This window comes from Urocitellus parryii, chromosome 8 (assembly GCF_045843805.1).
Source record: "Urocitellus parryii isolate mUroPar1 chromosome 8, mUroPar1.hap1, whole genome shotgun sequence".
Taxonomy (NCBI): Eukaryota; Metazoa; Chordata; class Mammalia; order Rodentia; family Sciuridae; genus Urocitellus; species Urocitellus parryii.
The window spans coordinates 25,680,315-25,702,900 of NC_135538.1; the positions used below are offsets into that span (position 1 = coordinate 25,680,315).

At 34.9% G+C, this 22,586-nt stretch overlaps 1 protein-coding gene across 2 annotated transcripts in view; it reads left to right on the plus strand.

Annotated features, from left to right (window-relative positions):
* Positions 1 to 864: 864 nt before the first annotated feature.
* The window catches only part of Txlnb (taxilin beta), a 45,039-nt gene continuing 23,317 nt past the window's right edge, over positions 865 to 22,586 (plus strand). For both annotated transcript variants that reach the window (XM_026391897.2, XM_026391896.2), the window contains exons 1-4: positions 865 to 1,014; positions 3,163 to 3,612; positions 11,052 to 11,143; positions 15,336 to 15,506. In XM_026391897.2, coding sequence (XP_026247682.2) covers positions 867 to 1,014; positions 3,163 to 3,612; positions 11,052 to 11,143; positions 15,336 to 15,506 — 861 coding nt within the window. In that variant the 5' untranslated portion in view covers positions 865 to 866. The remainder of the gene's footprint in view (positions 1,015 to 3,162; positions 3,613 to 11,051; positions 11,144 to 15,335; positions 15,507 to 22,586) is intronic.

The window sequence follows — 22,586 nt, forward strand, 5'->3', positions numbered from 1 at the left end:
GGCCTTTTGCCATGTATTGTAACAATCACAGGTTGCAGAGATTAGGACATGGACGTCTCTGTGGTGGCATTATTCTGCCCTACTGCAAGGGACATAACGGTACCCACACTATCCCCAGAGCATAAACTCTTGATGGAGGCTTTGGAAAAGAGTGGAAAACACATTCTCCAGAAACAGAAAGAAAAGCAGGGTAGACACAAATTAAGAGAAAGCCATTGTATGTTGGTGGGGAGGACAGTCATTTTCTGAGGAAGCATAAGTAACATTGATGGCTTGAAAAGTGTGGAAAATCTGCTATAGAGGGTGAAAGCAATCCACCATCAAGGAGCACATGGTGGAGTGCTTCTCTTAGAATTCATCTGAGATGGGAACATAGTCACCAGAGGAAAATCTGAGATCGTTCCAATTTCCATGCACATCAAAGTTACACAAAACTCGGGGCCAAAACAGCCATCTAAATTTTTATTTCAAACTCTGCAAATATACCACTGACACCAGAATTCAGGTGGCTCTGACACTTCCTTTTTATTATGCCACTGTTTTTCTTTCTCCATGATTCTGTAAGAAACCTGACACTAATTAGGCTAACCCAAGAAGGAAAAAAAAAAATGATGACTCATAAACCACACTGGAGATAAACCAAGAAATAAGAAAAATTGATCTCTATTCAAAAGAATGACAATGGTGAAAAACTGCACTCATCAGGGGGCTAAGCAGGATTTAAATTTTTAAAAGAACAAAACATGGAGAGTCTGATAAGGTCTACCAGCTGCTCGTATTCTCTCTTACTATGTCATATGATGTTCATGTTCCCTGCCCCACCCCCTCCTGCTGCCTCCTTGTGCTTGTGGGCTGTGTGTGTTTATATGTGTGTGTGTGTGTGTGTGTGTGGTTTCTCTCAGCCCTGTAAGAATGCCACCCGCCTGCCTGCTCCTGCTGTTGCTGCGGCTCTGACTTGCTTTTTTGCTCCCTCTTTCCTCTCTCTTCTCTTCCTGCTTAGCTCCTTGCCTTCTGGTAAGTGTGACAAACACTCCCCCAGGCCCTGTGAGAAGATAGATGAGGGTGCGGTTTGTGGTGTTCCAAACTTGCAGCTTTGAGACTGCCAGGGAACTGTTGAAGAACTTTCCATTGTTGTATTTGAATAATTAAAATGTGTGGCTCAGGAAGGCATGGTGTGTGGGATAGTTTGCTGGGACTGCCTGTACAAGTGAAAAATTCTCAGAGGAGGGTGGGAGCCCATAAAGTTTATAGAAGATAAAATCTAGAAATAATTTCTTTGTTGTAAAATACGTTACTATAAAAGTAATAAAATTTTTTGACTATGTTTTCACAAAGGCCTCTTTAGGGATTAAGTTGTCCTGTGGCTTACAATGACTCAAGTATTCTGTTTTAAAATACATATGGAATAGGAGTTTAAAGTTAAATATCCACAGAACTAAGTATTAAAAACCTCAATGACTATGGTATCTGGTAAATGAATAAATCAAATACAAACAAAACACTTGCATGTAGTCTAATCACAGTAAAATTATATGGACAGAGTTTTAAAGTAATTGCCTTAAACTTTGATTTGGTTTATTTTAGATTTATCTCATCCTAGAATAATCTCCCCAACACTTGAAATGCCACATATGGCTTTAAACTAGCAAATGTTTACTATTTCAATTGATTTAAAAATTATTTTCTTGGGTTTCAAGGATGAATTGCTAAATGCCATGATTCATTTTTAGAAGAACTTAAAATAGCTCTGGCTGGACAGCAGGTGCTATGTGTATCTCTCCAAGATTAGGAGGCAAAAGTTATATATAGATGAATGTGCATCCTAAGTGGAGGTCAGGATAAAAAAAAAAAATCCAGTGACAAGACAATGAAGCTGATGGCTGCATAATTTGATAAACAAGTTGATGAATTAAATTGGTGAACTTGTTTCCTTCTAAGTTAATGTGTATTTGGTGAGAGCCATAGGTAGGTGGTAATGTCTGTACACTGAAATTTCCCCTCCCATTGTCATCCAAGCATTTGATGTCTACTCACCTAAGAATAGGAGAAGGAAGCTGTGCTGTTTAGAGAATAGTATGTTTTTGTTTTTATTTTCTTGCCAACAGAATAGCAAAACTTGTGAATTGTGAGAATCTTGCCATAGTTTTATACTGCTAATTATCATCTTCATTATTAAATATTATTTACAAATAAAAAACACCACAGCTTAAAGGACTAAGTTAAATTTATTGCAACCCTAAAAATAATAGTGGCCAGAATCTCTAGAATCTTCATCCCACTCTTTCATGCCTGTTCCCGAACAGCCCATATTATATCTAAATTATTTTTCCAGTTCATCTCTTCCCTGTTTATCATGCACTGCTATTTCTTTAAAAATATTACATTTTCCTAGAGCTTCATGACTTAGTAAATAATGATTTATTTTCTTCTCTAAAAAAAAGTCAAATTTTTAGAGTGGAATAAGAGGAAATTGCAGAAATGTAAGAAATTAACAATACAGGCATTATTATGTTTCCATATTATTTGGTTTAGGTATACCTTCCCTCGTTCCCTGTCTTATTCCAAAAGCAATGCTAGTTTGATCCTCCAAAAGTGTTTTGTTGATTGATAACTGCATGCTGCTCATCTGGGAAAAAGCATATACTAGAAAACCAAGAAATATCTCCTATAGTAGCATAGTGATGCATTTACATCAAAGCATACTAATCAAATCTTGACTTACAAATCAAAATAGAGTTTAGGGATGTTATTATTATGAATGATTTTAATAAGAACAATGGCTCTTGACAATTAAGTTTGAAGGAAAACATATATATCCTGTATCTTCAATGATTGTAACTCTATACAGAATTATATAAGAAAATCATGATACAAATTGGCCTAAGCAAAATGTCAAATAATACAAAAATCAACAGCACAAATTAATCAGTTAATATCAATAATAAGGGATGCTACAGAAAACAAAAAATATGTGGGTAATGTGACTTGATTTGAAAAAGGGCTTCCCATTGTTTCTACTTTACTAATTGTGATATCAATAGTTTATTAAAGTACAGTCATTAAATCTTAGAAAACATATTAATTGGTACCTATTTGGGAAGTATCCTGCCCATTAATATGTAACTGGATTAATAAGTAAAACCTAACTGTCCTTACCACTAGACACTACTTCCAGTATGGAGACTAATCACTCTGAACAGCTCTCAACTGAAGAGTCAACTCTGCCAGGAGACAGTTCATCATCACCTAATCAAAATGGCCTGGGGAAGCAAAACGGTCAGGATTCCTCAACCTCGCTCCAAGAACCAGAGCAGGCAACAAGTGTGCACCCTGTAAAGGGAGCTCAGGATATCTCCGAAGAGTTGAATCGACAACTGGAAGACATTATTAACTTGTATGGATCTGCTGCCAGTACAATAGGAAAAGAAGGCTCTGCCAAAACACAGGAGCAGCCTGAAAATGCAGAGGCACCTGACAATGAGGATGGGGACTGTGAGGAAACCAATGAAGAGGCCGAAAGAGAACCCCTTGCTTCTGAAGAACCATCCATAGTCAAAGAACCTGTTGGCAATAAAGAGCAAAAACTGGAAAAGAAAATCCTAAAAGGATTAGGCAAGTACTTATTTTCTAATACATGACTTTTATTTATTCCTAAAACAGGGTACTTCCTCCAACCTTTATTAAAAGCCACATCTCATATTTGGATTACCAGAATACCTTCCATCAGAGTTTCCTAAAGTTTCTAGTCACTTCCCTTCAATAGAGCACAAGTAAATTTTCAACACATTACATATCTACTCTCTGTCTCAATGGCTTCCTATTGCTTGCAGGGAGAAAACCAAAATTTATAACAGATTTTTTTGAGGCCCTAATTGTCTAACCCCAAGCAGTCCCAGCTTTACCTCACATACCTCTGCTCCTCTTCAGCATCCTCTACCTGAATATTGTGACCCTGTTACCACTCTCCCTGCAATCATTCTGATCTTCTCTTTCAAAGAATTGAATGTCATGTTCTATTCCCCAAGGGACTGTACATATCCCAATTTTATTTACCTAAAAATCTCTACACATTCCTCACTGCCACCCCAATTCAGCCATTTGGGCACTTGACTCGTACTCATCATTCAATTCACCACTAAAATGGCATTTCCTTAGCCAAACACTAGATAATTCTTAACTGTTTTGGGTCTTTACAGTACTATGTATCTTTCCATCATAGCTTTCATCGGTATTTGAAATGATTTTTTAAATTATCTGCTTAATGTATTTCCTCCTTACTAGATCTTTGTCTCAAAAGCAGTGTCTCAAGAGGGTGTATGTGTATTTGATGTCACTGGATGCATATTCCATAGAACAGAGGATGACACATTTTAAGTTCAATAGATATTTGTTATAAGAATGAATGAATGAATGAATGAGAAAGAAATTGTTTAAAGCAAAACTAGTGGAGTCTAGATATAAGCAAAATATTAAAATATAGATAGGTTTGTATATACAATGAGTGTCAATTAGATCACTTAGTAGTATGTGTTCCATTATTATATAAAATATTTCTCACTGCATAGAATTCACCAGAAATGTTATCAATTGCATTTGTCAACAACTGCAGAAAATATATACTTGAACTCTTATTAATTCTTTTGTTCAATGAATATTTATTTCTTAATGCCTGGTCTTTATGAGGCACAGTGAGAGGTACACAAAAATATATAAGCCATGGCCTTTTGGTCAAGGATATTTAGGTATAGAGAGGAAAGCAGACATGTAGACTAATTGTTACATAGGAGAAGTGCAAAATCAGGGAAAGGAAATATTTTTTGAAGAGCACGAAGGATTGATAGTACCTAAGATAGCTGTGAAAGAAGAATAAGAGTGCTAATTTTATAGCTATGTACTGAAAGAATGTTACTGCACATGGAAAGTCTTCCTGTCTTCCTCTTCCTGTCTTCCCTGGTGAATTTCACTGGAACACTTCCTACAAATGCCACCTCTTATGCCGTGCCCAGGTAGAATTAGCCTCACTTTCCTTAATTTGCCACTAATCTGCAGCAATTATTTGCTTATTTTTTTTAAAGAGAGAGAGAGAGAATTTTCTAATATTTATTTTTTAGTTTTCAGCGGACACAACATCTTTGTTTTTGTATGTGGTGCTGAGGATCGAACCCGGGCCGCACGCATGCCAGGCGAGCGCGGTACTGCTTGAGCCACATCCCCAGCCCCAATTATTTGCTTATATATCTGCCTTCTATACTAGATGGATAACCTATCAATAAAGGTGATGACATCTTATTCATTTCTAGAAGATAGTGTGTACAGAGTAAAAGGATACAGACACTGGAGTTAGAAATGGGTTCAAACTCCAATAACAAATTATTATCTGCAAACTTAAAAGTAAATCTCCATTGCAGTAGGATCTCCTTGATGATTGAACTCATTGTTGCAAAGCTTTCAAGAAGTGCTAAAAGATACATTCTAATGACAGACTTGATCCACTCACCATAAAGATGAAAAGTATCCAGAAAAATACCTTTAAAATAGCTTCAAGTTCCAAAGTACAAGGTGGAAAGAATTCCAGTGTCTTTAGAAAATAGGGAAATATAATAAAATTACACTGTGATATAGAGCAGATTTTTCTTTCTCTAATCAGAACATCTTAGACATGTCCCTTTGCATTAGTCATTGTTAAAGTTTCCATAAAACCGTATCCAAAATCTCATCCTAGAGTTGAACAATTTCAAGTGTTCCTAAACAGAATGGTTTTTAACCATTTGTTTTATCATCCTAAAACTTACATAGGAATCCATGTGTGTGTCTTGTATTGATGGAAAAACATGAATAGGGATAAAATTCAAGGTAACCAATTTGGGCTTCTTCTTTCTATTCTATGAGTTATTTCATAATTTGTTTTAATCTTACAATTACCAAATAATCAGAATACTTTTGTTTTTTATTTTTAGTATAAGAAAAATTCTGTTTCTCTAGTACTGCACTGTCTACAAGTTACCAAGTTCAGAATGAATGTGTTTGACTAGAATCAATGTTTGTGACTCAGAGACACACTCTAATCACCCTTGTGGAGCTAAGCACTTTTCTGTGCCATCCCATTCAAAATCATTTGCATGTTTTGTCAAACACAGTATTATTTTTGTTAGTAAATTAAGACACTTTTAGGCAAACCTATACTAATAATAACCACTTTAAACTTATTTCAGTTATTTATTTTAGGAGATTTCTTGACTGCTTATCAATTAAATGACGCTGCACTTTTTCTACATCAATGGTTTTTCAAACTTAACTTTGCATTAGAACCAAATGAAGAATTGGTCAAAATTCGGAGATTTAGAACTGGTAGGTCCAATGTGGGGGTCAAGGCACCATGACAATTTTGACACAAGTAGATGTAGAAGCAATGTTGCTATGGCTCCAGAAAGGGATTCCTCTACCCTATTGGAGAAAACAAAGTTCTGGCTGTAGTCTTCTTCGAGAACCTTTTTGTTAAAAGTTCTTTAAAAAATATTTGTATTACTTATACATGGACACACGTCTTTATTTTATTTATTTTTTTTATGGTACTAAGAATTGAACCAGTGCCTCACACATGCTAGGCAAGTGCTCTACCATGGAGCCACAACCCCAGCCCTATCAAAACTTCTTTTTAATAAGCATTCAATGCATACTTAAAGGTCTACCCTTAAACTTTGCTTTCATTCTTAATTAAAGTCTTTAATTATAGTATTATCAGATATTAGTTGCTTTGTTGGTAGTTTTGACACACTGAAATGTCCTGACTCCATAATTCAAAATTTTCCAAAGTATATTATTGAGGATATATGATTTTTCAGACAAAATTAAACAGTTTCCTCAAGGCCAGAATTTTCTGATCTCCAATATACACATACACAATGAAAATCCCAAATAGTGATGGGCATAGATTCCATCATTTCCTAAACTTATTAAACCAGCAAGACCTTTTTACCCCAGGACACCCTGAGTAAGTTGGAAATGTGTCTAAAGCCAAACATAAAGGACTTGCTTTTACCATAGAGGATGCTTATTCTCCACAGTCAATGCACCCACACTAAAGCAGTTGGGGAGCATTTAAAAATTCCTTTAGCTGGTAGAATTTCTTTCTCTTGGGCATCCAAAGAAAAAGAAAGAAACAAACAAACAAACAAAAAGATTCCCCATTATAAGGTACTATGTTTAAGTTTCCACAAGTGTCTTGTTAATATCTAAAGTATCCCCCATTCTTCCCCACCCCACCCTTCAGGGTCATAGTGATTTAGTAATCATTTCTTTGACAACCTTACATGGACTGCAAAAGTACCACAAAATAATAAGATTAAGACAATCATAATATATAATATACCTTCTAATACTTTGGTTATAACTGACTGACTAGGAAGTCATAGGTTTGAAGTATAAACCTGGGAGAAAAACAAAGCTGATACACAGGTCCATTCTGAGCTCAGAATCCATCTAGTCAACTAATTTTATACACAGGGAAATTAAAATGCAGAGAGTTTAGGAGTCTGACAAAAAAAAAAGTTACTCTAGGACTAAACTCAGAATCCATTGAGTTAACCCACTAATCTTATAAACAAGAAAATTGAGGGTATAAAAAATGCAAAGAAAGGTTGCTCAACAATGACAGAGTCAGTTTTAGAACTCATGTCTCCTCTTTTTAGTCCAGTGTGAATTTAACTATATTATCCTTCCTATTCTCTAGATATATGAAGCTTATTTCCTTGAAAAGATATGCATAGATGCTCAGTAATTATTTGTCTTACATATGTTATTTTTAAAATTATATTATTAGGGACAATTAATATTGAAATGTCAATTTGGGTCTAACATTTAAAGAATGTTTATAATATTACTGTTGTTAAGTTTTGATCACAACATATGGAAACCAGGAAGAGGATACAAAGGCACACAAATATGTATTCAAGACAAAATTTTGGTCCCAAAGATCAAAAAAATAATTTTGGAAAAGACAAAACATAGTTTTGGAAGTTTGAATACATCAAATCTACATAAGTTGTCCACTATATTTAGTATAAACAATCATTACTATGCTAGAAGTTCAGGAAAAATTCTGACCCACATTGCTACAGCTGGTTCAGTTGTCTTAATTTAAGATTTTTAATTTCTTTGATGTGAAAATAATACCTTCAGATTCCAGTACAATTGTGCCAGTGACCACAGCCACATGTGACACTCTAGCTGCACAGGTGGTTCAACTTTCATGTAGACTTCTATCCAACCTAGCATTTTCTTTGTTAGGATTTTCCTGCTCTTTAATTTTAATTTTTATGTTTCCTCTTGGTGCATATTAATTACATAGAATAGTGGGTTTTATTGTGGCAAAACAGAGCCTTTTGCAGTGTGGTAGCCATATGCCTTCCCCAGCTGTAATGGGGAAGAAGTAAAGCTTGCTGTGGAATGACACATCAAAGAGGAGGCAGGTGATCCCCCTCCTGATACGATGTTTCACAGTCAAGTCAGTTGTTTTTGCCCTGTATCTAACTGTGTCAGCAAATGACCCTGTTTCCATGGGAATGTAATTATAGCTTTTCTTAGAGGATAAGCAATTCTCTAGCTATTCCCCTCTTCCTTTGTTATGCACACAACATCCTAGTCAAACAAAAACAATTCAAGTTTAAAACCTAAAGTCTCTGATGTCACAAATTTATAAATTGGACACATACTCTATCTCAAATTTGTTGAATTTTTTGTTTTGTTAAAGGTGTATTTGTTTTTTCAAAGGTGTATTGATATATCTGAATGTTAACCTTCTATACAAAATAATGACTTTTAGAGCAGAAAGAACCTTAATGAATACAAAGGTTAAATAAACAATATTAACAATAGACTGTCTGTATAGCTACTGAAAACAAAACCTAAGGAGAGAGATTCTTAATTGGGGAGACAGAACCACTGGACTCACTCAATTGTTTCTAACTCCACCAAATAAAACAAGTAATGATTTCATATGTCAGTACTCAAAATGAGAGGTGTCCCAGCATACACTGAAAGTCACAGGTGAGAATAAGACCTGTCTTTCCTCTAGTTGTAGTATTCACATGATACCAGTGTGAGATAGTTGGCTTTGTTTTATCCTATTATTATCAATGTTTACTGAGCACTTGCCATTGGCCAAACACTGCTAGGCCTGATCCACTGTAATCACTTGCCTTTAATGAGTAACAATAACCCGGAGAGTAGTTGTTCAATTTCCTGGTCTAAAGTCAAGGTGCAGATCATCCCAGATGCTAGAGGAGTAACTGAAATCATGCATCCAGTAAGGGTGGGGCAGCAGTGACTATCAATTGCAAAGGAAAGCATCATGCCACAGGCTATAAATGAGGAGATGAGAGGCCCCACTCACGCACACCTTCTCCCTTGTCTTAGGCTGTGTCTCTAATCTGAATTAATTCACTGGGCAAAGACAGATAAAAACTAATGGCTGGGAATGAGGTCATTTTTCTTTATTTCAAAAGAATTTTCTTTTATTTCTCTGGGTTTCCCTAGAATCCAAATTCCCCATTTCAGTACAGTGAGTGATTTAGAACAAGAAGAGTAACCTTGGATTCAAGCCTTGGTCATGCCAGCACTAATTATATAACTTTGTTTTTTTTTTCTGAGTCTTAGATACTTTATCTATAAAAGTAAACCAGTTAGTCTGGATAGTCTTTGAAATTTCTTCTAGACCTAAAATTCTTAAATTTCATGTAAGGTTGCCAGATTAAGTAAATAAAAATAAAATATGCCCAGTAAACTTTGAATTTCAGGTTAACAGTTAATAATTTTTTAGTACATATTCCATGCCCATAGTTCCTCTTGGCAACCCTAATTCCATCAAACATTTGCCTGTCCGGTATGGAAGCAGATATTCTAGCCAAGATGAAATGTCAGTTCTTGAGGAATAGGTTGTCAAAATTGGTTAACATTCTAGTGTGAATTTGTGTCAGAAAACATGGGCTCTATTGGATGGTTTGACCACCCCACTTTGAAAACCCTGAGAATCCCTGTTAAATAATCATGGACAGATTAGTTTTAAAATGTAGCACCAAGTCCAATTGTGAGCAGAAAATGAAACTGCCATCAGAGATTAATAAGGCCTGGGTGGGGCAAAGGAAGCCCTGAGAAGCCCAAGTCCAGAATCATGGAGACAAAAAAAGAACTGTGGAAAAGTTCTTCCATGTTTCGAATGTTTTCCTCTATATTGATCTTATTCTGGGATATATGATTAGAGTTTACATTATATATGATAGAATATATGATCATAGAACAGGTTTGTGAGCAAATAGAGGAGAAAGGGATACTAAAAGAATATGGACGGGGATCAGTAAATGAGCACACTACACTGTCAAGTTTCTCTGCTTTTAATTTTAATTTTAGCAATTCCATGTGTTGATACTGGCCTTTTCATGCTAACCAGGAATTTTGACTTGTTGTTTTGCTTCTTATGAAAGTAGGAAAATAGGTGATTTATTCTTTCATAAGTCAGTATTTTGATACATAATGTGTCTTTTGAATATTAAGAATACAAGGCAGAAAGTAACAAGAATGAATTCTTAAGATGAAAATTTGGGCATTATTCTTACAGCAAACATTGAGAGTTTACCATGACATGAACTTGTAGCACGAATTTTTCATAAACTTCTCAGCTAATCATAATCCTCACTCTATGAGGTAGGTGTCATCCTTTTGTATAGGAAAAGGAGGCTGAGGCAGGAGGATCATGAGTTCAAGCCAGCCTCAGCAATAGTGGGCACTGAGCAACTCAGTGAGATCCTCTATCTAAATAAAACCCAAAATAGGGCTGGGGATGTAGCTCAGTAGTCAGGTGCCCTTGAGTTTAATCCCCAATATCTCCCCCCACCCAAGAAAGAAAGAAAATTGTATCTGAGGTTTAGAAAGGTTAGTAACTTGGTCAATGTTGGTAGTAACTTGCAAGTAACCAATCTGAGATAGCAGTCCATATCAACTAACTACAAGCTCAACACTTATTTTTTAAGTAACACTCCTCTATGCCCTTTTTTAAGGCAAAGAAGCCAACTTGCTAATGCAAAATCTGAACAAGCTACAGACACCTGAAGAAAAGCTTGATTTTTTACTCAAGAAGTATGCTGAATTGGTAAGATCTTTGATTGGCTCTCTTTTTTTTTTTTTGATCAGCAATATCAAAACTAAAATTCATAAAAGAATTTTTTAAGGAAAAGAAAAATTGATAAATAACAGTAAAAGAAAGAAAAAGGATAGAATCAGAATCTACCTTCACCTATGTGCATAATTTTGGGAATGAGAGAAAAGTACAGATAATTGAAAATCATGGATATTTTTAAGTTCTTTTAAACTTTAGAATAAAGCAGAAATATACTCAACATAAGGATAATTAAATCTTAAACTATTATTCAGTCATATCTCCAAGGAACAAAGAAAGGAAGGCAGAGAGTTGAATTAATGCTACCCCTCAGTTTATGGCACACTCTTGTCTGGTATGGCTCATTTCTCTATTTCTCCTTCTTCTCTCCTCCCCTACAATAGCAAAGTAATCGTTCCATGAGAATTGTTCTGTGCCTACTTCCAGGTCCTCCCCTGGCAGCCTTCCTCTCAACAGGGCCCCAGAATCAAGGGAAGCCAAACCAAGTTATGTAAGAGTTGTTGAATGGGCATCTTCTTCTCAGGCTTTAAAACTGGCCAATAAGAGAAAAGAGGAGGGCTCAGTGAGGGCAATATCTCTAGTTTCAATAAGAAACTAGAAAGAAATAGATTCCGGCTGCCCCTTCAACCTACCTACTCATACCAAGGCCATTCTTGTTTGGTTTCTAGAGCCCCGTCTGTACTTGGCTTTACTGGGTTGAATTCTGAATCAGCACAGGATGTCACTTACAGTGCTGCATTACCACAGTAGTGTGTGTATTGGAGAAGAATCACTTCTCCAGCCTGACCAAGATTCCTCCACGAGTCAGGGTTGTTCACCTTGGCCCCAACGACCACCTGAACCCACTCATCTTCCTAGTCAAGCAGTCATCTCCGCAGAGGTTATTTGCTAGGAAATCTAACTCAATTCAAACCTTAATTACTATACTTTGGCATTTGTTTATTCTCCTATAACAAACTTTAAAACTCCAAATATCATTCCCAGAAAAAGTGAGTAAGGAAAAAATTTGCTCTCCAAAATTCATTACATTTCTTTTTCAGGATGGAAAAAACATGAAGAATTTTAATTTTTTACTTGGAGAAGAGAGCCTATTTCCTTGCTCATTAATTTGGATATTAATGTAGAAAACATCTGAAATATCATTGTTAACATGGAATAAATCATAAATTTCAAAGCTCTGAATCAAACTGACACTTTAGTTCACTCATCCTTATAGCCTGAATCCTGTAATATTATCCACCATTGTATTCATTAATAAATAAGGGTAAGTCCATTAATAAATAAGGACACATGACTAAATTAAGAAATGGCCTAAGAAAAACAGTTTCTGCAAGTTTTTTTTTTAACTTTTAGGTAGTTAAAACAACATCATTAAAGCAATTCTAATTTAGCATTTGGTATTAATTTTACTTTTTTAAAAGAGAGATTGCAGATAAAATTCTATATGCCTGTTACGATTGTACAGAAAAACCATGCTTAGATGCATTGTTAAATCACAAAACCCAGCATTTAGCTAAGATTGACTTAGTTGCAATATGTTTACTTTCATTTATTAAGAAGTTCCATGCATTCATATGCATTCACATAAATCTGAATTATTTCAGTAAAATTATCCACATACTAATTTTTTTAAAAAGATCAGAAAGGGGGCTGGGGATGTGGCTCAAGCGGTAGCGCGCTCGCCTGGCATGCGTGCGGCCCGGGTTCGATCCTCAGCACCACATACAAAAAAGATGTTGTGTCCGCCAATAACTGAAAAATAAAATGTTGAAATTCTCAAAAAAAAAAAAAAGATCAGAAAGTTAAGAGATTTTATATTAAAAAGAAGTTTCACTTAGATCAAATAAAATATATTTAAATTTTAGATTTGTATGATCTTGAAGTATAATTAAAATGGTAAATAGTCAATGAGTAAGCACAAATCATCTCTTTTCCAGCTTAAAAAATACATGCAGGGTACCTTCCTTCTGACACTCACATAAAGCCACATAGGACAGTGTTCTCCAAATGGGAAGTTTTGTCCATCAAGGGACAACAGGCATCTGTCTGAATATAGACTTGAAAGTCAAAGTGGGATGGAATTATTAGCATATAGTGCACAGGGGCCAAGGATGGTACTAAACCACCTACAATGGACAAGATATTGCCCAATAAAAAATTATGTGGATCATTGTGTCAATAGTGATGAAGCTGAGAAGCCCTGTAATATGATTTAACCTTTAAAAGGTAGTCTAAATCATAATAGTGTTAACAATAATAATAATATATAAGTTTAAAGGAAGAATATATCATTTAAAATTTAAATATAAGCATGAGAAATTTCACCACTGTCTAATAACAATGGTGTGACCTGAAAGAACAACATCTATTCTGTAAACAGAAGTTTAGCATGAGAAACATAATAGAAGATCACTGCCTTTCCAAGGCGGCAATCAGTATTTTTAGTAGCATGGCTCTTGTGTTTTTCCAATGCTAATTCCCACTACTAAGTAGAAATTGCACATGAGTATGAAGGTAGAATATCAAATACACATATCTTTGGCTTAACTGAGGGTTTATATATAGTTATTTCAATGTAGGAGGAGAAAGGGAGGAAAAACCAAAATGTAAACTGAAGAAATTGTGATAGAGTGCTGTTCATGTAGCTCAGAAAACACAAATGTCTTTTCAAAAGAGGGAAACTGAGGCACAGATCATGGCTTGTGTGAAATTTGTACCCATTTGTGTCAAGCTCTTTGAGACACCAGGAACAGCTGGGGTCTAGAAGCACCAAGGGCTCTCCAGGGCTTTTCCTTTCTGCTAGCCAACAAGGTCATTATTAGGACTAGTACCTTCCTAGCTTAAACTCTATTCAGACCCTAAGAGAACTGAGTCTAACTAAGCAATGATCTTTAGAAAAAGGGATGCTGCTTCAACATGACCACACCAATGGTCAGTTTCAGACTGACATTCCTAGAATCCTCCTAGAATCTGCTAGTGTCTCTCTCTGTCTCTGTCTCTGTCTCTGTCTCTCTCTTTGGTGCTGGGGATTGAACCCAGGGCCTTGTGCTTGTGAGACAAGCCCTCAACCAATTGAGCTAGTCTCTCTCTGGTAGCTTGTAGAGTTTGGTCCCCATACTCCTCCACTGAGATAGGATTCCAAAATAATGCTTCCAAATTTTGCAAATAAAAATTCAGTGCACACAGTTAAATTTACATTTCATTTGTAACTTTTTTTTTTTGGCAAAAGTGTATCCCACCAGTTTTTGGGATATATTTATACTAAAAATTTATTCCTTATTCATCTGAAATTTAAATGTAACTGAGTGTCCTGTATTTCACCTGTCAACCCTATCTAAAATTTTACCATTCCAAGATGAAAAGAACAGGGGTAAACTGGTTTCATTTCACAAGCCACTCCTGGTAGTTTAGTTGTAGTTTCTAGAGGGGCGTGAGAAGAGCTTACCTGGGTTCGCAAATAACACGCACCATGATGTGTTTTCCGCAGGCATGGAGTGGGTGAGCAGGGATGGGTGGGGAGCAGGGTAAATTACAGAAACTTGCCTTTCATGCTGTTGAGCTGTGCACTGGCTATTCCCAATGCTATGGTGGAAAACTGTCAGTCCTTAGGTGGTTGAGGGATACTTTCTATTCTCCTCCTTCCTACACTCAAAGTCCAAAGTTATAAAGAAGACAACTTTATCTTCTACTTACCAGAAGACTACTTTTCTCTTTCCTATTTTAAAAATAGCACTGGAAGTTTGTTTTGTGAAAAACGAAACATAATCCAAGCAGACAAACTGTTGACCATTGTACGAATACAGGTTTTGCTATGAATTCTGCCAGTTTCCAGATTCTAAGATATGTCTTTCTATCTTGTCTCTGGCATTACTAAATAAACTCAAGAAAAATATTTTTAGACCTATCAAAAAAATTCAAAGTAAAAAGATACTACTAATTGTAATGTAAAACATAAATATGCTCTAAAAACTATATCTACAAATATTACAAAGGCAACATTTGTGAATTTCATGTGTTTCCAGAGGGACAGATAATAGCAAAAAAAAAAAAAAAAGTTTCTGAACAACCACAGAATGGTCTCTAGATTTTATCCTTTTCTATCAACTGCAAAGCATTCCTACCCAGTTTCTATTATTTTCTTTCTCATGCGTATCCCCATGCCTAGCTGGATGAACATCGCACAGAGCAAAAGAAGTTAAAGGTCCTACAAAAGAAACAGATGCAAATCCAGAAAGAAAAGGACCAATTACAAAGCGAACACAGCAGAGCTATCCTGGCTCGGAGCAAACTGGAGAGTCTGTGCCGAGAGCTGCAGAGACACAATAAGACACTGAAGGTATGTGTCACACTGGCTTAGAGGAAGAAAAAAAGAAAAAAAAAAAGAAAAAAGAATGACACACTTTCTTGAAGGCTACATTCACATGGGCAGTTACTACTACTTGTGAAAAGAGCATGAGTCTTAGAATCAGAGCAGTATGTTCAAATACTGGCTCTGCCATTTGATCGCTTATGACCTCCAATAAGTTATTTTACCTCCCTGTGCTTGTTTCCTCACCCATAAAATGGTGATTATCCCAGCTTCACCATGTGTTTGGGGAAAAATTAGATCCTATGTGTGTGGTGCTCACAGACGTAACACAGTGCAGACCCTTAATAAGTGCTATTTCCCTTACCTTCTTATTTGGTTGAGTATTTTTTTGTTGATATTGTTTTATTTTGTTTTGTTTTGGGGGGGTAGTCCTAGATTACTCTAAAATATTTGTAAAAATTCTTCATTTTATTTTATAATGAATTCTGCATGACATGAGATAAATAGACACAAATCTAGTTGATACAATAAAGTGAGTTTGAGATCCAAAATGTCAACTGAGAAAAGAAGATACTTGGAAAAACGCTGAGGCTCTCTGGATTTAATTATTCAATCTCAAAATAATAGACTGATTGCTTTCCTCAGACTTCATGAGTTTCAATAATTACAGCATAAGCCCCTAGCAGTGTGATTAATTTGATTATGTGCAGACACTTCCTCCATTCAATAAACCACGATGCAGGGCTCTCGCGATGATAGTACTGTCTGTACCCACATTTCCCTTTCCAGAGGAAAATCCCAAAGCAGTTAACAAATGGTAATTAATTAGACACCAATGTTCCTGTGAGGTAGTTATTATTAAGTGTGTTTAAAAGGAGATACCTTAAGAACTAAAGACATAAAAATCCTTGTTTAGTTTGCACAATGAGTTGGGGGTAGGGGAAGGAAAGACTAGTTGTTCTGTGTACTCCAAATTGTTTTTGATACCTGGAAATGGAAGTCCAGTGTGATGAACTCTTAACTCTCAAATGACAAGTCTGAGGAGATGAGCTTCTAGCATCTTTTCAATGATTGAACTAGGACTATCAGAAACCTAAAATAGATGGGGGCCTGGAGATGGGAACATTATCCTAGGTTTGATCAGCTTTTTCATTGCTGTGACTAAAATACCTGACAAAAACAATTGTAGAGGGGGGTAAACTTTATTTGGGAGCTCACAACTTCAGAGGTCTCAGTCCATAGGAGGCTGGCTCCATTCCTCAGGGCTCAAGGTAAGACAGCACTGCATGCCAGATGAATGTGGCAGAGGAAAGCAGCTTACATGATGATCAGGAAGCAGAGAGAGACTCCACTCACCAGACACAAAATATATCCCTCAAAGGTACACCCCCTGCCAATAACCCACTTACTCCAGCCACTCCCCACCTGCCTGCAGTTACCACTCAGTTAATCCCATCAGGGGACTAATTCACAGATTGGGTTAAGAATCTCACAATCATTCTCCTCTAAATCTTCTGTAGTTCAGGTAAAGTGCCTGGGTTCAATCCCTAGTTCTAGGGGAAAAAAAATACTGCAAAGAGGTATAATTAAACCTCTTCTTGCATTGTCTCACACATGAGCTTTGGGAGGACACTTTATATCCAAACCATAACAATCTTCAAGTCAATATATGTATTCCAGTGATAGTATTCTGTGTTTACATTAATTCTTCCAATTTACAGTACAATTATGTAATGAGGAGATACAACTAAATCAGATAAGGTGAAGAAACGTATCAAGAAAGAGATTAAAAGAGAGAATTATCTGCCTTGGACCCTCTGGGGAACATTCAAAGGCAGAATGATAGAATAACAGAAACCCCTAGAGGAATGCCTGTACACCCTCAGTCATGGCTTACAATCATGGACAATAAAATTACATACTTTTATTATGCCAGGAGTTGTGCTAAGTGTTGTATGTCTGTTCTTTTATTTGATCTTCACCAATAATGCTGTGAAAGTTAATATCTCCACTGAGGAAGAAACTGAGACTCAGCAATCCAAATCAGTTGTCCAAGGTCATGAATATTTTCAGTGCCAAAATCAGGATGCAGATTCAAAATATTTTCTAACTTCCCTTCTGATTTTTTCTTTAACCTCTAGGTTACTTACAAGTATTGTTTAATTTATATAGCCCATCATACTGTCTATCTTGATGAACATACTATGAGTACTGAATGTTAATATAGCATTCCTTAGGTAACCATTAAGTTTAGGTCATTTATGTCTTTTCTGAATTTTTGTCCCATTGCTGAGCAATAGTTGTCAAAAATCTACTCTGTGGAATTGTCTTCTACTTTTAACTTTATTCTTTCTTCATGTGTCTCAAAGAATTATATTAGATATATACACATTTATGAATATTTTGTCTCCTTGATGAATTGACCACTTTAACATTAGAAAATGTCCTTTGGTAATAATCTTCATCTTGATATTTATATTATCTGATATCAATATAGCCACTCAGGTGTTCTTTAATTGTTTTCCAGGGATATCTCTTTTCATTCCTGTATTTTCAACTTGGGTCTATAAATTAAAGTACATATCTTATAGATACTATGTAGCTGTAGGTACCATGCTTCTCTTCATTCATTACTTTAATTAAAGTAATGGTCCATTAACATATAATGTAAATACTGATGTGGCTGGATAAATTTGTAGACACCATTGTATTATTTGTTTAGTACTTGCCACCTATCTTCTGTTCCTCTGATCTTTCTCTACCTTCCTTAGGATGATTTGAATATTCTTGAAAACATTTTCATTTATCTCTTGTGTTTTTTAATTATACCTTTTTGCAGTATTTTGTTGTTGTTGTTCCTAGAACTGGGGATTAAACCCAGGCACTTTACCTGAACTACACCCCTTTTAATTTTTTTATTTTGAGATAGTTTCACTAAGTTGTCCAGACTGGCCTTGAACTTGTAATCTTCCTCACCTCAGTTTCCAGAGTAGGTATGATTACAGGCATGCAACACTGTGCCCAGTTTCTTTGCACTTATCTTCAGTACTTGCTCTGTAATTACAATCTACACTTTTAACTTTTTAGAGTCTGCCTGAATAATATGTAGAAACACTGCAACTAAATATGTCCATTTACTTTCACTATGTTAAGCTATGATTGATGTATATATATATATATATATATATATATATATATATATATATATATAAAATATACATTTATAAAGCCCATGAGACAATGTTATAATTTTATTTTAACCATCGTATATATTCCTTTAAAAGTTAAAGGCAAAAACTGTCTTTTTTCTTTACTTAGACATTTACCATTCTTGTCTGTCTATTATCACTTTCTTTCAGCCTGAAGAACTCCTTCACTACTCATTATTGGCAATCAATTCTCTTAGTCTTTTATGTTTAAAAATGTTTTGTTATTGTTGTTGTCATTATTTTTATCATTGAAGACAGTGTTCATTGGATATAGAATTCAGTGTTGATAAGATTTGTTCATGTTTTTTTTTTTAATTTCATCCTTACTTAACTGTTCTACTGTACTCTAGCCTCCATTAATTTCTGATGGAAATCAATAATAATTTGGGTTGTTGTTCCCTTACATGTGATATGTCACTTTTATCAGGCTACTTTCACAGTCTTTCTGTTGCTATTTGGTTTTAAGAACTTTAACCACTTTATGTCTGGGAGTGGTTTTCCTCATATATATCGGGTGTGATATTTGCTGAGTTTTTTTGTATATATATATTTTTTCCTCACAAAATTTGGGTATTTTTCAGTCACTATCTCTTCTAATATTTTTGCTACTCCATTCTCTCTCTTTCACTATCTCACCCTTCTCTTTCTCATCTCCTCTTTTTCCTCCTCCTGCCCCTCCTCTGTCTCCCTCCCTTTTGAGATCAGTTTCATGGGTGTTAGAGCACTTGATATTGTCCCACAGGTCTTTGAGTCTCTTTTCTCTTTTATCTCCAGATTACATGTTTCTAATGATCTATCTTCATATTCACTGATTCTTTCCTTTGTCCATTTCTATTCTATAAATCCATCCAGTTACGTTTAAATTTCAGATTTAATAATTTTTAATTTCAGAATTTCTGCTTGATATTTTTATAAATTATTGTTCTCAACTGAGGTTTTCCATTTTTTTAAAATTCACTGTGATAGTGTTATGTCTTCAAGCATAGTCTTAATACTTGCTTTAAAATTTTCCCCTGCTCATTCTCTATCAGAGTCATTATAGAACAGGCCTACTCTGATTATTGTTTCTTTTGAGATTGAGCCACTTTTTTCTTGGTTTTTCATGTAAGCCATTGTCAATTGTATCCTGGATATTGTGACTAATATTGTAAAGAGTCTGGATTCTACTATACTCCTATGAAGAATGTAAATTATTTTTTAACTAATTAATTTGGTCAGAATCAAAACATACTTTTGCCTCTTGGACAGCAACTAAAATTCAATTTTAGTTCTTTTTTCCTTAGCTAGATTGCTTTAATTCTATCCTGCACATGTACACTTCAGGGTCAGTCAGAGATCTGGGCAGTGTTTATTTACAGAATTTAGGGTTATCCCTCTCTATTCCCTGGGAATCTCCTTCTTACCTTTCAGTGGCTATAGTTGCCCAGAACTCTTCACTCCTGCAGACCCGAAAGATGGTATGTTGGCTTTCTCTGGAAGTTTTTCCTATCTCATTTTGCTGTCAACTACAGTCTTCCCTCAAGCTTACAGTTATAATAACTATGAAACTAAGATTATATACAAAATTTTTACCCTCCAGTTCCTTTAAGTAGTTGTTTCTTGCATTTTGCCCAGAGTTTATAGTTGGTATCTGTAGAAGATTCAACTTGGTTTGAGTTTCCCTGACCATATTATTCAGTACTTGAATCTAAATTTTATGTAGTAGAAGCTTGGGAAGACATAGAAAGAGAATGTATAGCCAGGTCTTTCTACCACTATAAATTTGAACTTTTACTATTTTTTATTAAAATTGCTTCTCTGCCATATGTGGTTGTGCCTGCCTATAACCCCAGTTACTTGGGAGGCTAAGGCAGGAAGATCACAAGTTTGAGGCCAGCCTGAGCAACTTACTGAGACCCTGTCTCAAAATAAAGTAAAATAAAAAGGGATAGGAATGTAGCTCAGTAGTAGAGTGCTTACTAGCATGAGTGAGAACCTGGGTTCAATCCCCGCACTGAAAAAAAAAAAAAATTCCTTATTCAGTGAATTAAACACACACATAAAACCTCATAATTTAGAATAATTTTGAAAAGACCAGTAAAACTCTGAGACATGATCTTGTTTCCATAAAATATTACCTAAGTTTAAAGCAGTAAACCTAAGTCTCAAACTATATTGAAAACTTCTTAGTAAGAGATGAATGCTTTAAGGAACATGATTTAGGTAAAGAAATAAGTAGCACTTGTTGTCAGCATTTTGCAGAATTTTAATATGAAAAGTACTATAGGAATCAACTAGTCAAAGCTACTCAGATGTCTGTACATAAATTAATCATTTACTGATTCATTAAATAAACATTTATTACATATCTATGGATTATGTACCAGGCATGGCACTAGTTCTAAAATGCACAATGAGGCCTACAAAGTTTGTTTCAGGCTTTGTCCCTCAAATTTGTTTGTACTATTGATTTTCACTTCAAAAAATGTGCTTAATAAAGAAAGAAAAGTTTGTCTAAGTCACTGTTCAAATGACTGAAAATTATTAATCAATGAAAAACTCAAATTTTAAAAGATTTCCTAGATTTACTTTTGTCTAACTGAAGAACAATATAATACAAAAATGCAAGATGCCACTTGTGGAGTGCTATGATGATTTGACATGTGTTTAATGCACTTTCAGTAGCCATCTTCTGGGAAAAACTCAAGAATTCTGGGGTAGTCTGGGATGGTTCTTTCATTTACTCATTCATTTGTGGAATGAATATGGCTGGGATATTTATAAATGCAAATGAATTCTGATCATTGTCTTTAGTTCTATAATTCAAAGCTTATTGACTTGTAAATATATAAGGAGCAATGAGGTGACAATCACTATTATATGTATATTCAACTGCTCTTAACTGACAGTCATAATAATTTTCAGTAAAATACATATAGTAAACATTAGTATATAAAACTCAGGGAAGTCATATCTCAGATGATTAATTTCCTCAGATTAGGAAGTACAAATATATTCTACAATATCCCTGAGAAGTTGTTGCTTGATATAGGTTTATGATGTGGATAAATTATTATTCAGACGGCTATATTAGAGTTAGGAAATGTGTTAATATTGTAAAAGAAAGATGAAATGAATTGCATATATTTTTAGGATCAGTATTTATTTTGACCACATTATTCTATCAAAATACAGATTCATGCAATTACATTTGCTAAAATAATTATTTCTTTTTAAAATTCCTATTATATAATTTGAACTTGGTAGATAACTGCCATGTAATTTTACTTGCCAACAATGAAGCAAGCTTTCATATTAACAATTAATCAGAATTGAATGGAATCCTAAAATGTCTGTATCATTTGTCAGTAGTGTGTCTCTATCTTTGGTATGATGTAGCAAGATCAAACCCTTTTATTCTAAAAGAATGAGAGAAACAATCACAAAGCAAACAATTCTCAATACAGATGTAGAGAGAATTTGGGCACACTGTTAGTGGTTAGAAATAAACAGAAAGTTCTGATTTAGGACAAAAGAACAGAAATAATATAAAATTTAATTTCCAATTCTTCAATGTTAACAAAGAGTAAAGGGAAATTATAGGTTTAATTTTAGAATTAAAGAGATTTTAAACTTAATATTACTTTCAGATTCAAAATTTACATTGAGCATTTAAATTACCCCATGTAACACATGCAATGATTGATCTTCCAGAAATAAAATATCTAGTATATTTGGAAAGATTTCCTTTTATATTTTTAAATGGCCTCCATTGAGCTATATTCATCTTAATTTATTTTTAAGCATTCTGATGAAAGGCTTTTTAAGAAAAAGTTCACATTGTGATCACTTATAAAACTGGAGTAATGAGATATGTGGTTAATTTGCCATGTTTTTTATAGACAAATGTTAAATCTAC